Consider the following 13599-nt stretch of genomic DNA (forward strand, 5'->3'; position numbering starts at 1 on the left):
CACGTGTGCGGCCAGGCCCGGCCGGAGGGGCGGGGTCATGCAAATCAGGCTCTATTGGGCGTGGCTTTGACGTCGCGCCGGGGGCGGGGCATGCAGCGGGAGCGTTGGCGCGCGCCATGGGGCCGCAGGAGCCCGACCTGTACCGGGACACGTGGGTCCGATACCTGGGTGAGCACCGGGAACCGGGCACCGGGCACTGACACTGAGCGCTGACACCGGGAAGGGGGTACCCGCGCCGGGCACTGACATTGAGCTCCGACACCGGGAAGCGGGCACTGACATTGAGTACAGAGCACTGGCACCGCGTACCGGCGCCAGGAACTACGGGAACGGGGCACTGACACCGGGAACCGGGTACTGACAGCGGGTACCGCGTACCAGCACCAGGCGCTGACACCGGGTACGGGCACGGGGACCTGGGCATTGACATTGAGCACTAACATCAAATAGCACCACCGGGACCTGGGCACTGACATCGGGTACCGGCTGCGCAAACGGGGCAGTGATACCGGGCACCGACCCCTGTCGCAGGGTACCGACACGGGGGACTGGGCATTGACACACCGAACACTGGTACCGGCTACCGACATCAGGCACCACACCAGGAGCCAGGCACTGCTTTAGGGACGTGACCCCAGGCGCTGTGTTGGGTACCGGGCACCACGCGCTGCACTGCCCGGGCAATGGGCACCGCACGTGGTACTGGGCACTGACACCCAGCACTGGTACCAGAGTGCACTGGCTCCGTGGTACCGGGCACCGACACCCAGCACCAAGTACCGTGCACTGCACCGGGCACTGATGCCACACAGCAGGCCCTGGCACTGCGCACTGGCGTGGCACAGCACACGGGGTAACTGCGCACCAGCACCACGTACCTGTCACTGGCTAGTGGCATCACCCACCAGCACCCTGCACGGACACTGGATACCAGGACCAGTTACTGGTTCCTGCCAGGCACTGGGCAGTCACAGACACCAGAAGTGGGCACTGTCACTAGCACTGGGCAGTCACAGACACCAGCCCTGGCAGCGGTCACCCCCAGCCCAGCTGTCCTGGTGCAGTGGGTCCAAGGAGACCCAGGCACTCTAAACACCGCCTGTGCAACATCCATCCAGTGACACTGGGACACGCTGCTGGGGTGACATGGGGACAGTCGGTCCCTGACCCTACCATCCCCTCAGGTTACGCCAACGAGGTGGGCGAGTCCTTCCGCCCACTGGTGCCAGTGCCGGTGGTGTGGGCCAGCTACGGCGTGGCCACCGCCTACGTGACCGCCGACGCCATCGACAAGGGTCGGAAAGCCGCCACCGTGAGTGCCACACCCTCCTCACCCCCCATCCTCTCCATCCCTGCCTTTCCACTGACCCCCGTGTCCCCCCAGGCCCACGCGCAGGACCCCACACGCGTGGGGGTGGCCGTGGTGGACACCTTTGTGTGGCAGAGCCTGGCCTCGGTGGCCATCCCCGGCTTCACCATCAACCGTCTCTGCGCTGCCTCGCTGGCCCTGCTGGGCTCCCTGACCCGCTGGCCCCTGCCCGTGCGCCGCTGGACCACCACTGCCCTGGGGCTGGCTGCCATCCCCCTCATCATCACCCCCATCGACAGGTAACGGGGACAGCCCTGGGGCAGGGGGACAGGCGGGTGCCACCACCCCACCCCAGAGCGGCCCAGAGCGTTGGAGCACATTTGTCTCCTTGGAGACCGGTCCCAGTATGGGCTTGGGGCTGGGAGCAGAGGGTGCTGACAGGATGTCTCCACTCCCGAGGGGCTTTGCTGGGGTCCAGCCAGGACATGTCCCTGCCAGGATGGGGATTATCCGGAGCTGAGCCGGGATTAGCACAGTGAGGCTGTACTAAACCTGGTTTTGGTGGCACTGGTGTCTCAGGGGATATTAAGGACAGCCCCACCCATCCCACATCAGATCCACTTCCCCAGACACACCCCGAGACCCCGCTGATGCCCTCTCCTGCTGCAGGACTGTGGATTTCCTGATGGATTCCAGCCTCCGCAAGCTTTACAGGACACCAGGAGAGCCCCCAACGTCCCACTGAGCACCACCCCGCACGCTCTGGGGAAACTGAGGCATGCTGCTGTGACCCGCCTACTGTGACCCCTCACTCTGGTGACCCCCAGAGTGGCCACCATGCCCCACACTGGTCCTAATAAACCATTTCAAACATGACCCCTGATGGGTGGATGTTGAGGTGCCGCCACAGCCAGGCCATGTCCTCACCTGGGGGACACATGGGTCTGGGTAGGTCCCAGTCCCTCTGGGGCCTCCACCTGGGAGAGGGGGTCTCTGCCTGCCTAGAGCAGCCCTGCTGTCCCTACCCTGGAACCACTCCATCTCCACAGCCTCATGGGACATCCTGGGGACTGTCCCCAAGGAGCTGTCACCATGTCCATGGTCTCCAAGGACATGAAATCCACCCAGCCAGGAGCCACCATCTCCAGCACCACAGGCTGGGACAGTGCCACAACACCTGGAAGCCACAGGAACCTGGACATGTGGCTTGCCAGTGCAGGGGCACATCTCCATCCCTTGGTGGCATCCACACGCTACCAACCAGGAGAAGCTTTAGAGAAAGCAAAACCACATTTATTGTTGAGAAAGAGACTCCGGTCCCATCTTACCACATTTATTGTTGAGAAAGAGACTCTGGTCCCATCTTGCTCTGTTTGTCCGTCTCCCTGAGGACCAGGGCCTCCACCACACTCTGCAGCTCAACCTGGAAGGGGCACCTCTGCCTCGGTGGCTGCTGTCCCTGCCGGGGTCTGCCCAGGCGCCAGGTGGTCAGGGCCAGCCCCAGCAGCCCCCCCAGCATGGCACTGCCCACCAGGGCCAGCCCAGCCAGCAGGAACCTCTTCACCGTCCAGCACGGTGCTAGGAATGGCAAAAAACACACCTAGATTTCAGAAGGGGGTTCAGCACAAGGAGTGGGGGTTCTGGGGACACGGGCCAGGGTTGGGGTGTCCCTCACCTTCATACCATGGCAGTTTCTCCTTCTGCACCAGCACTGGTCCAACTGTCTCCTGGTGGAGTGTCCCCTCTCCTGGGAATGCTGTGGGAAGATATGTCCAACACAGTCCAGCCCAGGCCCAGGAGCCTTCCCAAGACCCCAAAACAACCTGGGGCCACCCTGTCCCACCCCTGATACCTGGCATGTCTCCACAGAGGGTGGCAGAAGCAGGACAACCGGTGTCACAGCAGTGGCATGGGGTACTCCGGACAGGGTCCTCTGCGTTGTGCCAGCTGGGAGAGGAGAGGACAGAAGTGTTGGGGGGTGGCTCTAGGGGTCCCCAGACTCCACCACAAGACCCACATGGTGCCACCCCAGAGGAGATGTCTCCAAGCACCTCCACAACACCTTGGCAGCATGGGGGAGCTGGGACCTTTGGCAATGCCACCAGCTACCATTGAATTAACATCCAGACTACAGTGGGGTGACTTGGTCTTCCCAGACGGGGGTTCTGCCCCAACACACCCATGGGGTGCTTGTGTCCCCGGACACCCAGCATACCTGGCCGTGTTGTGGCTGTAGAAGCAGGACCTGGTGGCACGTCCTTGTCCCCATGCCATCAGCAAGCAGTGCACGTAGACCTGCTGAGACACCATGTCCTTCCTCAGGGACCCCGCTCTCCTTCCACACGACCTTGCGGGGTTGAGGCCACCCCAGCAGGAGCACTATGTCTCAGGATGGACAATGTTTTGGGACACACAGGTCATTCCCCCTCCCTGGGATCTCCATCCCACCACCACGGGCATCATCCCCACCTCACCTGCTCTTCCTCGGGCTCACCCTCCAGCACAGGGGCCAGGATGGAGAGCTGGAGGACAGACTCCCCTCTCTGGTGCTGGACAGACACATTCCCCAGCTTCTCCCCATGCAGGCACCTGTGGCAGGAGAGTGACACAGGACATTCCAGGGCTGTCTCCAGCCTCTGGGCATCCCTTTCCATCAGGAGGTCCCGCAGGACCCAAGGGTGGCTGGAGAAGGAGCCCCTACTTCCTGCCCCACCAGCACTGACCCACGGCTGTTCACCACCATGAAGACTCTCCTGGAGTGTCCTGGCTGCTCCATGGTGGTACCGTAGCACTGATCCACGTGGATCTTCATGGAGATGCTGGGACTGAAGTGGACACTGGCTTCCAGGTGAATCATAGAGCCAGAGCTGAGCACTGGCAGCTTCTCTGGAGCGGCACTGGAGTCCTCTGAGAGGTATGGGTTAAACCTATCCCACCAGAGGCACCAGACACATCCCAGACCACCATCCCTACAGCTTCCCCCTTTCAGAGCCCACCCCCCATCCTGGCTTTGCCCCTCAGGCCTGCCTTTCATGTTCTCAGATCTACAGCACCTTCCTAGACCCCCCCCACCATAGAGCTGAGAGGGACCATGTCACCATCAGGGGCAGAGCTGACCCCCAGACCCCATTGTGGTATTGGGCACAGGATTGGGAACTTCTCAAAGCCCTACACCCTCCACAAGGACAAGGGGGAGTTCCTGCAGGGACAGACACCTTTCCTGGTGGTCCTAGTGCTGGGGCCAGCCAGGAGAAGGCACTGACTGCTGCTGGTTGAGCCCAGGGGTCTTGGCTGGACCCATCCCATGGTCTCACCCCCAGTGTTTTCCTGCAGCACTCCCAAAGCACTCACCATCCAGGAGCCTCAAGGTGAAGTTCATGATGGGCTCCTCAGAGTGGGGGTGAGCAGGAACCCTCCCTGTCCCCATGCCCGAGGACATCACTGGAGCTGTCACCGTGTGACCAGGGGACTCTGAGGCAACTGGAGCCATGGTGGTCCCTGAAAGGGGAGGGCTGAGCCAGCAGTAGCATGTCCCAGACACAGCAGGGACATCCAGGTCCTCAGGTGTCCCTAGGACTTGTTGGGGACAGGTGGCAGCAGCACAAAGGCAGGGAGAGCACCTGGGAGCACATCAGGGTACCTCTGTCCCCAGCCCCACCCCAGGAGGAACTCACCTGCACTACAGGAATACACCAGGAGCATTCCCAGCACCGTGACCCTGCCCAGGGCTGGGGACAGACCAGGAGCTGCTCATGGGGTGGGACACCACTGTCAGCAGCCACAGACCCAGCCAGGACCCACCAGCCCTGCTGGGACCTCAGGGGAGCTCCTGGCAGCCCCTTGCCCCAACCCTCGGAGCTTGGGATCATTTTAGGAAGGCTCCTCTACCCCAGGCCAGCCCTCAGGTGACCATCAGGAACCAGCACTGGGCAAGGCAAGGGGCACCCACCACCCGCCTCCCCCTGGACAACCAGTGGGAGGAATGAAGGGGGATCCCAGCCCCACTCACCTGCCACCTCCAGCACAGCCCCACACACCAGCACCAACAAGCACAGCCCCATCCCCAGTGAGCAGCATCCCCACCCCACCAGCTGGGAGTCTTTAAGGACGTGGGACTGGGTGTCAATGGGTGCCAGCTGGCACTGATGGGGTTGGGGGCTTTGCTTGGTCTCTGCAGCCATTGGCAGCCCCACACCTGGGGCTGGTCCCATCCCTCACACCTTCCCAGTCCCACCACAAGAGCCTGTGCCCATCTTCCAGTCCCCATTCTATCCCACAATACCATTGCCACCACTCAGACTGGTCCTGCAGGTGGTCCTGAGCATGATCCCATACCCACCAGTTAGTCCTGGTCCCATATGTGGCAATCAGTCCTATTCCCAGGTGTGATACTGGGCCTCTCATGTCATTGTTGTGGTCCTGGTCCTCAGGAAGGTGCAGATCCCACTACAAGGTCCCATCCCCACCAGTCATTCCTGGTCCTGTGCATGGTGCTGCTCCCACCATGTCCCTTTACTCCTGCACATGGTCCTGATCCAGCCAATTTGCCCTGATCCCAGTTCACCATGGCCTGGTCTCATCACTAAGCCTTGGTCCTTTGGATGTCCCTGGTCCCACCTCAAGGTTCTTAACCCACCACAGTTTTGACCCCACCATTGTCAGGATCCCATGGCTGATCCTGGTCCCACCAGAGAGTCCCAGTCCCCATCCCCAGCTCCCCTCTTCGTCCCATCACAGCTCTGCTTCCAGCTCTGCTGGAAAGGAACACCACCTGGGAGCAGCAGCTTGGTCACAGCCAGGATAGAGACCTGGTGAAGTGCTTGTGTCCCTGGGTCCTGCCTGTCTCAGGTGTCCCCATCACAGCCCCAACACCCCACAACAGGCCTCCTCTGAGTGGGCTGACCTGGTGGACGCAGAGGGAGCATGGAGAAGTCCCAGTGCAAGTCCCATGGCCACCCCTGAAATGGGGTGCCCCCCACCAGCAGCAGAGCTGGAACATGGTGGCACAAGTGGTTTGTGTCAGCAGTGATGGCTGGTTCCATGGCTCTGCTGTCCCTGTGAAGCCAGTAGACCTTCCTGGAGGCACCTGCATACCATGAGGATGTCCCCCAGCACCCAGCAGGGACAGACCCAGGCACCCCACGCGCACTGAGGGTCTCATTCTGCCTGGGGGCACGGGGCCCTCCACCCCCAGGACTGATGGGGACAGTGGTGCCAGGACCTTAGGGAGCTCCAAGAAGGGACTGGCTGAGCATCCCGCTGTGGTTGTAAGAACATCCTCACCCCATCCATCCCATCCCAGAGAAGGAGGAGATGGCTAGAGACCAGCTAGATCATCCTTATAGCCAAAACTACCAAATATACAATTTTATTACAAAAGTAAATTGTTTTTTTATTTTTGGTCTTTACAGAAGGAGCTGAACACAGGTGGGGGGGACAAGGGGGTCCCTTTGCTGGGGGGTGGCTCAGCCACAGGTGCCACGTCTGTGCCCAGCCAGGGCTACTCTCAGTGGGACATGGTGTCACCAGTGTCATCCAGCCCAGCTGGGATGCACAAGGTTTGTCCCCAAGGCAGGGTGGGGACTGGGGATGGCCCCTGCCCTCAGCATCTCCACCATGCCCCGGATAGCATCATGGGGATAGTCCCACTGCACCCGCTCCCATCTCCTCTCCACACCAGTTGTCACCAGACCCTGTTGGCCTTTTGTTGGTCCCTGTGGGGACCAGGGCCACGGGCTCCTCTAACTGGGATGACGGGGGGCAGTGAGGGTGTGCCCTTGGCCACGGGGACCTGTTGATAAAGGCCGGGGCTTTTGGGATGGATTTTCCAATCTCCAAATGGCTCCGGGTCACAGCCTGGCATGGAGTGATGGCTGTGGGTGGGCTGAGAACATGCTGCACTCATCACACCCAGGGGCTGAGGCAGTGCAGCAGGTTCTGACATTCCCGCACCTCAAAACCAGGGCTCAGTAGGTTGATTTGAGGAGCACCTGGAGGGTTGGGTTCCCTGTGGGCATCTCTGCCCACCCCAGGCAAGGGAGACCCTCTACCACTGCTGTCCCAGCACATCCCTGCCTGCACCCAGCAACCTGGCGATGCATGCTGCTCCCGCTGTGACAAGGCCACATCCTTCACAAATCCCTCCTCCAGCTTTTCCGTGGGGAAGGAAGAAGTGGATCCTGCAGGAAAACACCACCCCTGAGCCCCCAGTCCTTGACCCCGCTGACAGAGGCAGAGTCTCTGCTCTCCTGCCCAAGCTGGGGCTCTGCAGGAAAGTGATGGAGGGTCCCCCCAAAAGTTCCTGGGCTCCAGAGCCTCCAGCCAGTTCCAAACCAAGAGAACCATGAGTAACAAAAACGAAAGCACCTGGTTCTTCCCCAGGGAAGCGGAGCACCTGCTAGCCCCTACCACTTGAGGAAGTCTCGCACGTAGCTCCATAGCTTGGTGATCCAGAGGTTGGCCCCCAGGTCAGTCAGGTACTGGATTTCAGGCGTCAGCATCTTGCGGCACAGCTTCTGGTGCTTCTTGCTGATCTTCTTCTTCAAGTTGTACCCCAGGATGGTCTTCTCCCCCAGGGGCTGCCAGGGCTGCATGGAGGACTCCTGGATGGCGCTGGCGTCCACGGCGTGTCCCCCGTCGATGCAGATGCTGGTCATCTTCTTGTTCTCCCTCTGCAGCTCGGCCACGTCCCTGGCCATCCTCTCCCTCCCGTAGGCCTCCACCTTGCGCCAAAAGGTGGCATTGAAGTAGCGGTAGAGCTTGGCGTCGATGAGGTTCCAGGCGGTCGCCTGCTCATACAGCTCAGGGGTCAACCGGGACACCGTGGAGCCCTTGCGGGCGTTGAGCTTGAAGTAGAGGACATCCTCCAGCTGCCAGCACAGCAGGTCCTTGAGCAGCACCAGTGACTCATCAAAGTACTCAAGCAACATGACGAGGTGGAAGCGGCGGTCGATCTCCTGGATGTGCTCCTCCACCAGCGGGCTGTTGGCGTCCATGCTACTGTCGTAGCCAAAGTCGAAGAAAAGGAGGTTTTGGAGGTAGTGAGCGTTGAACCCGTTGGGGTCGTAGTAGTGCTGGGGGTCCCGGAGGAACTCGTTCAGCTTATCCTCCCCCGTGATCTTCCAGGTGAGGGGGATGATGGGCCCGAAGTAGTGGAAGGAGGACTCAAAGAGGTACGCGGGGTCCCGCAGCACCGTCACGAAGGTGGTGTCGGGCGGCAGGAGCTTGCGCACCTCCTCGTAGTGGAAGCGCATGTGGTTGCAGATGATGTTGAAGCACACCCCGGGCCGGTAGTGCTGCACCTGGCTGCGCTCGAAGAAGGACGGGTAGTAGAAGTCATTGCGGCCATTGGGGAAGGCGAATTTCAGGCGATGCTTCTCCCCAAAGCGGAAGAGGATGTTGAGGATGGTGCTGCTGGCGGTCTTGTGGGTCTTCATGAACATGACGTTGAGCTTGGGCCGGCAGCTCCACCCGGAGGCGCTGCCCGTGCCATTGGATGGGGACGGAGCCTGGACGGGGGACAGGTGGGAGGAGCAGGAGAAGGGGATGGGGATCCTGGGTGACAGAAGAGGTGGAGCACTGTGGTGAGAGTGGCATTGGCACTTTGAATGCTTAGGGATATTCTGTGCTGGTGGAGCTGGATCTGGGGGTGGGTTCTGGACCTGAGAATAGGTGCTGGACCTTGGGAATATATGCTGAACCTGGGAATGGGTGTTGGACCTAGGGACAGGTGCTGGACCTGGGAATGGGTTCTGGAAATGGGAATAGGTGCTGGAAATGGAAATAGAGCAAGGGGTCTCTTATGGGCATGGCCATGGTGGTCCTGGTGGAGGTGATGCCAAAAAGTGCATTAAAGGGAGCTCTCCATGGCCACAACTCCATGGGGAGGAGCTGATAACATTTTTATGGGGTATGAGAGCTGGGCCCTGGAGGAACATGTGAGGACACAAGGGATGTTATCTGAGCTGCCCGAGGCAGTGAGCAAAGCCCAGAGTCGAGTGACTTTGGACACCTGTAATGAACTCGCCAAACTGATCCTTGATGAGGATCTCATCCAACAGCACCGGGCTTATGAGGCACATGGACCTTGTTTACAAGCTTGGAGATTAATTTGACAACAGGCAGCACGGCCAGGAGCTGTGTGCTGTGGAGCTCTGGCAGTGGAAGAACCCGAGACTCGAGTCCTCTCCTCTCCTCTCCTCTCCTCTCCTCTCCTCTCCTCTCCTCTCCTCTCCTCTCCCTCTCCCTCTCCCTCTCCCTCTCCCTCTCCCTCTCCCTCTCCCTCTCCATCTCCCTCTCCCTCTCCTCTCTCCCCTTCCCCTTTCCCTCCCCTTTCCACCCAGGAACACTGAGTGCCCTACAGTGTCCCTAGCCCTGCTGGGAGTTGGGGACCACTTCTCCCCTGGCTATGGGACAGTGTGCAGCCTCCAGCAGGAAGGGGACATCTTGGTGTGAAGCCACCAGGGCCTGGAAAGCCCCAGGGCCATCTCCATGTCCCCCACCTCCAGCTGGAGGCTCCTGGTGTGGAACAGGGAGGCCGAGCTGCGGGGGGGACAGGCGGGGACCCCAGACTCACTCAGTGACGCTGACTTGCAGCGGGGGGACGGCGTAGGAGTAGAGCAGCAACATGAAGCTGGTCAGGAGGGTCCCCAGGACCAGCCCCTTGCACATGGACCTCCAGGGCTTCCCATGCCACAGCATCCTGGTCACCTGCAGCCAGAGAGGAGACACTTTGGTGCCAGGGGCTGGGGGGTGAGTGGCTCCAACGAGGCACGTGGACATATCATGGGCATGGCAATTCCCAGGCAAGCATCCCACTGGTGCCTGGCATGATCCACAGCATATCTGTGGCCCAGGCCCAGCGGCTCTGCCCGCCCAGCCAACCTTTGCCCGCCCTGGGAAAACCAAGCAACTCCCAGGGCGGGAGAGGCTGCAGGGCTGGGACTGGGAGAAAGGGGAGTCATGGACAGCCCAGGAGCAGAGTGGGCAACTGAGGGACAGAGTGGCCATTCTCCACTGGGACACCACCAGCGCCGGCAGGAGCTCCCTGATGGTGCTCAGATCCATTTTCCCAGGAAAATCTGCAGGCCAGAGCAGGAGCTGCAGCAGCTCGGAATGGTTTGGGTGCTGCAATACCCTCCCTGTGCAGACTCTCCAGCCCTGCCAGCAGCAGCGGGGGGCTCGGGGGGCCCCTCTCGCCGTGGCAGCTTGGGCTGGCCCAGAGCTGGGGCCAGGGACACGGAACTGGGGACAGAGGGGTGCAGACAGGACGGCCCCCCCAAACACACAAAACACACACACACAGGGCACACACAGGGCACACACAGGGCACACACAGGGCACACACAGACACCCCTGACCCCTCGTGTGCTCGTGTGTGCACCAGGACACAAACACCTCACTGCGTGTTCATATACACACACAGGTGCACACACCAAATGTGCACACGCACAATGTGCACACACATCAGCCGTGTTCACACACACACACACACACACACACACGCTCACAGAGCCCCTGTGCCCGCTGTCCCTCACCCAGCGCTCCCCCCGTGTCCCCCATCTCTGTCCTCCCCCTCCTCCTGGGACACGGGGGTCACCCTCACTGTGACACCGCATTGCAGCAGGGCCGTCCCCTGCGGCAGGACACGGGGACGCGGGGACGCGGGGACACGGGGACACGCCACCCGTGACCGCAGCCCTCCACAGCAGAGCTCCGCGCCCGGGAGCCCCCCCGAGCTGGGGGCTGAACCCCCCGGTTCCCGGCTCCCCCATTTAGCGGTGGGAGCAGCATCGCCTGCCTGCCGCAGCTCCCGCTACTCCACATCCTCCGGAACCCCTCGGCCAAGGCTGGCTGCGCTCCCTCTGAGTAACACCCCCAAAAATAACCCCCGGCCCCCCACCCCCGCCTCGCATCACCCCCTCAGCGCCTCAGCGCTCCCGCGGATATGCCGGCGGGATGAAATCCCGCCGCGATGAGCCGTGGATCGCAGCCCGGCACATCCCGCCCCCCCAGCCCCCCAGGCAGAGCCGCCCCGGTTCCCGGCTCACCCCAGCACCGCGGTTACCGCCGCCCGGCGATCCCGGGGTGCCGCTGCTGCCGCCGCTCCCCCGCTCCGGCCCCCCCGGCTCGGATCGCCTCGTGCTGCCGAGATTTCCAGCTCGATGAATAATGAATGGAAAATGCAACCGGAGCCCCGGGCTGCGGCCGGGTGCTGGGCACAGCGCCGCGGACAGGGAGGGAGCTGGGAGAGGGGCACCTGGGGCACCCGAAAAGCTCATCCAGGCCCCCCCCACCTACTTCCCCTGGAGCCGGGACCGCTGGATCCGGCAGGGCTGGTCCATCCAGCCTCTTTCCGAGTGGTTTTCATGTGGATGTTAGGGTGCACGGTGTCACCACGGGGGGAGCAGGTGGCTCTGACTGGATCCCAAAACCACCATGTGGGTGGGAATGCCAGACGGCTCCAGTAGCAGCTGGAGTTTGGTTTTACACGGTGGCTGTGATTCCATCACAGTCACCACCTGGCACCACCTGGAAAAGCGACTGGTCCTTTGAGAGGGCTGGGGAGACACCCACTCTGGTGGGTGCTGCCAAGAGGAAGCAAAGCTGGCACCAACTCCACAGGAGCGCGTGAAATGGCACCATGAACCCCTCTGATGAGTCCCAGTGAGTCCAGATGGCTCCCAATGGTCCCTGCGGGACCCCACCAGGACTCCAGGACCACACAGCACCAAATTCCAGAGCTCTGGGATGCCAAGGGGATGCCTTACTCCACCCTACCTGCCTCCCAGGAGTGGTTCTGGCAAACACTTCCCAGCCAAATATTCTATTGACTTTGCCTTCAGTGAGCAGCTTAATTATTAATAGCTCGTTAGGAGAAAGTGGTGTGCTGGGTGTTCTCCTGTTCTCCACGGGTGGGGCATGCCCACGGCGCCAGCCGGCTGAGATGCCCAGCCAGAGAGCACGGCTGCACCCACCATTTCCACAAGAGGTACCCACGGGCCAAGCCAGGCCACGCAGCTCTGCAGCCCCATCTCCGTGTCCCAGCAGCTCCCCATCTCCCTGGGGGCATCCCACAGTCTGCTTTTGGGTTTTCCCTACAGGGTCAATTTTTTTAGGGCCAAGCCCTTGCCATACACAAGGTGAATGCACCTGCTTGCTCCTGATCCCACAAATCCATGGACGCTGTTTTCCACAGGCCCCATCCCACGCAGGCATGCTGCTTCCTAACCCCTGCTCCCTCTGTGCCCCATGGGTACACAATTCCCCTCATCATCCCGCCCCATAGAGCTGCTTCCTGAGCATTCCACTGCCCCCGCAGCATCCCAACACCCTCCAGGCATCCCAACACCCCCTCAAGCATCACACTACCTCCTTATCATCCTGCTGCCCCCACAGCATCCCACTGCCTCCCAAGGACCCAGCAAGCATCCTGCTGCCCCCTTACCATCCTGCCACCCTCCAAGCACCCCCCCAGTATCCATCACCTTTTCCTCTCCTGCAGCGCTGGCGCTGGGCCGTGCCTCTGCTCTCCTGTGCTCCTGACCGGGGTGCCAGGGGAGCGGGCGGCACGGGGCGGGGGTGCCGATGCTGCTCCGACATGGAATAAGCTCTTCCCGGGCAGCTCCCCGCAAATGCCGGCTTTTCCAAAGCCTCCCCACTGCACCGCGGTGTTTATGGCATCACCGGGATCGCGGCCCTGGCTCGCCGGCCTGGGGAGGGGAACGGCACCGGAGTGGGAGCGGCTGGCGGGGGGACGCGGGGCTGCGGCCGGGCACTGCCCGGCTCCCCGGGGCCGGCCCTGGGTGCCTGCGGCCGCCCCAAGCCACCCGGCCCCCACCCACTGCCGGGGCACAGAGGAGCCATTCAGCCCGCGCCGCGAACAACGGGGACATTTGTCTCCATCTGTGTCCGCGGCCTCAACGGGGACATTGTCCCCGCGGGCCCCACTGCCGGCCCCTCGGCTCGCTGCCACCAGCCCGGCCGGGCCCCACAGCCCTGGGTGATGATGGCTGTCCCTGCGCGGTGGCACTCACCTCTCGCCAGCCGCCGCCCTCCTCCTCGTCCCGCAGGACAGCTCATAGCCTGGCTGTCACCTCCTGCAGCCGCAGCTCACCGGGCTGTGGGGAGCTGGCTCCCGCCCCCCGTCCCGGCCGCCCGCTCCCCGGGGCACCCTGGACACGCACCATCGGCTCCTCTTCATTCTCCCGCAGCTTCCCCGCCCTCCTTCCTCCCTCCCACTGTTTCCATGGATTTATGGCCTTAATGACAGCAATATTCTGGCATCTCCA

The 13599-nt window shown here is 62.0% G+C and overlaps 3 protein-coding genes across 6 annotated transcripts; 1 reads left to right on the forward strand and 2 right to left on the reverse strand.

Moving 5' to 3' along the window:
* The first annotated feature begins 48 nt into the window (after positions 1-48).
* On the forward strand, positions 49-2185 carry MTFP1 (mitochondrial fission process 1). 2 transcript variants are annotated; one of them, XM_068209244.1, is made up of 4 exons: positions 50-168; positions 1185-1312; positions 1385-1608; positions 1979-2185. In XM_068209244.1, exons 1-4 carry the CDS (start codon positions 117-119, stop codon positions 2052-2054), a joined length of 480 nt encoding a protein of 159 aa, XP_068065345.1. In that variant the 5' UTR covers positions 50-116; the 3' UTR covers positions 2055-2185. The 2 variants fall into 2 exon arrangements, with proteins under 2 accessions (XP_068065344.1, XP_068065345.1); XM_068209243.1 differs by having other exon boundaries at positions 49-168; positions 1185-1608.
* Positions 2186-2906: 721 nt separating this feature from the next.
* On the reverse strand, positions 2907-5448 carry LOC137485012 (uncharacterized). 2 transcript variants are annotated; one of them, XM_068209245.1, is made up of 7 exons: positions 5319-5448; positions 4661-4807; positions 4033-4216; positions 3811-3898; positions 3525-3619; positions 3162-3256; positions 2914-3065 (listed from the first exon to the last, which is right to left on the reverse strand). In XM_068209245.1, the coding sequence occupies exons 1-7, from the start codon at positions 5368-5370 to the stop codon at positions 2929-2931; spliced, it is 798 nt and encodes a 265-aa protein (XP_068065346.1). In that variant the 5' UTR covers positions 5371-5448; the 3' UTR covers positions 2914-2928. The 2 variants fall into 2 exon arrangements, with proteins under 2 accessions (XP_068065347.1, XP_068065346.1); XM_068209246.1 differs by lacking the exon at positions 4661-4807 and having other exon boundaries at positions 2907-3065; positions 5319-5408.
* Positions 5449-7467: 2019 nt separating this feature from the next.
* GAL3ST1 (galactose-3-O-sulfotransferase 1) lies at positions 7468-12954 on the reverse strand. Of its 2 annotated transcripts, none has more exons than XM_068209203.1 (3): positions 12796-12954; positions 9885-10018; positions 7468-8863 (listed from the first exon to the last, which is right to left on the reverse strand). In XM_068209203.1, the coding sequence occupies exons 2-3, from the start codon at positions 10007-10009 to the stop codon at positions 7714-7716; spliced, it is 1275 nt and encodes a 424-aa protein (XP_068065304.1). In that variant the 5' UTR covers positions 10010-10018; positions 12796-12954; the 3' UTR covers positions 7468-7713. The 2 variants fall into 2 exon arrangements, with proteins under 2 accessions (XP_068065304.1, XP_068065305.1); XM_068209204.1 differs by lacking the exon at positions 12796-12954 and adding an exon at positions 11376-11944.
* Between the last annotated feature and the right edge of the window lie 645 nt (positions 12955-13599).

Source organism: Anomalospiza imberbis, chromosome 18 (genome assembly GCF_031753505.1).
Source record: "Anomalospiza imberbis isolate Cuckoo-Finch-1a 21T00152 chromosome 18, ASM3175350v1, whole genome shotgun sequence".
Lineage (NCBI taxonomy): Eukaryota > Metazoa > Chordata > Aves > Passeriformes > Viduidae > Anomalospiza > Anomalospiza imberbis.

Coding starts and splice junctions, on each gene's coding strand:
- LOC137485012 (XM_068209245.1), bottom strand. CDS start 5,370: ATGGGGCTGTGCTTGTTGGTGCTGGTGTGTGGGGCTGTGCTGGAGGTG. Junction 4,808..5,318: donor GGCTGTGCTGGAGGTGGCAG/GTGAGTGGGGCT, acceptor CTCCCCTTTCAG/GGACCACCATGGCTCCAGTT. Junction 4,217..4,660: donor CACCTTGAGGCTCCTGGATG/GTGAGTGCTTTG, acceptor CATACCTCTCAG/AGGACTCCAGTGCCGCTCCA.
- GAL3ST1 (XM_068209203.1), bottom strand. CDS start 10,009: ATGCTGTGGCATGGGAAGCCCTGGAGGTCCATGTGCAAGGGGCTGGTC. Junction 8,864..9,884: donor CTGCAAGTCAGCGTCACTGA/GTGAGTCTGGGG, acceptor TCTGTCACCCAG/GATCCCCATCCCCTTCTCCT.
- MTFP1 (XM_068209243.1), top strand. CDS start 117: ATGGGGCCGCAGGAGCCCGACCTGTACCGGGACACGTGGGTCCGATAC. Junction 169..1,184: donor CACGTGGGTCCGATACCTGG/GTGAGCACCGGG, acceptor CCATCCCCTCAG/GTTACGCCAACGAGGTGGGC. Junction 1,609..1,978: donor ATCATCACCCCCATCGACAG/GTAACGGGGACA, acceptor CTCCTGCTGCAG/GACTGTGGATTTCCTGATGG.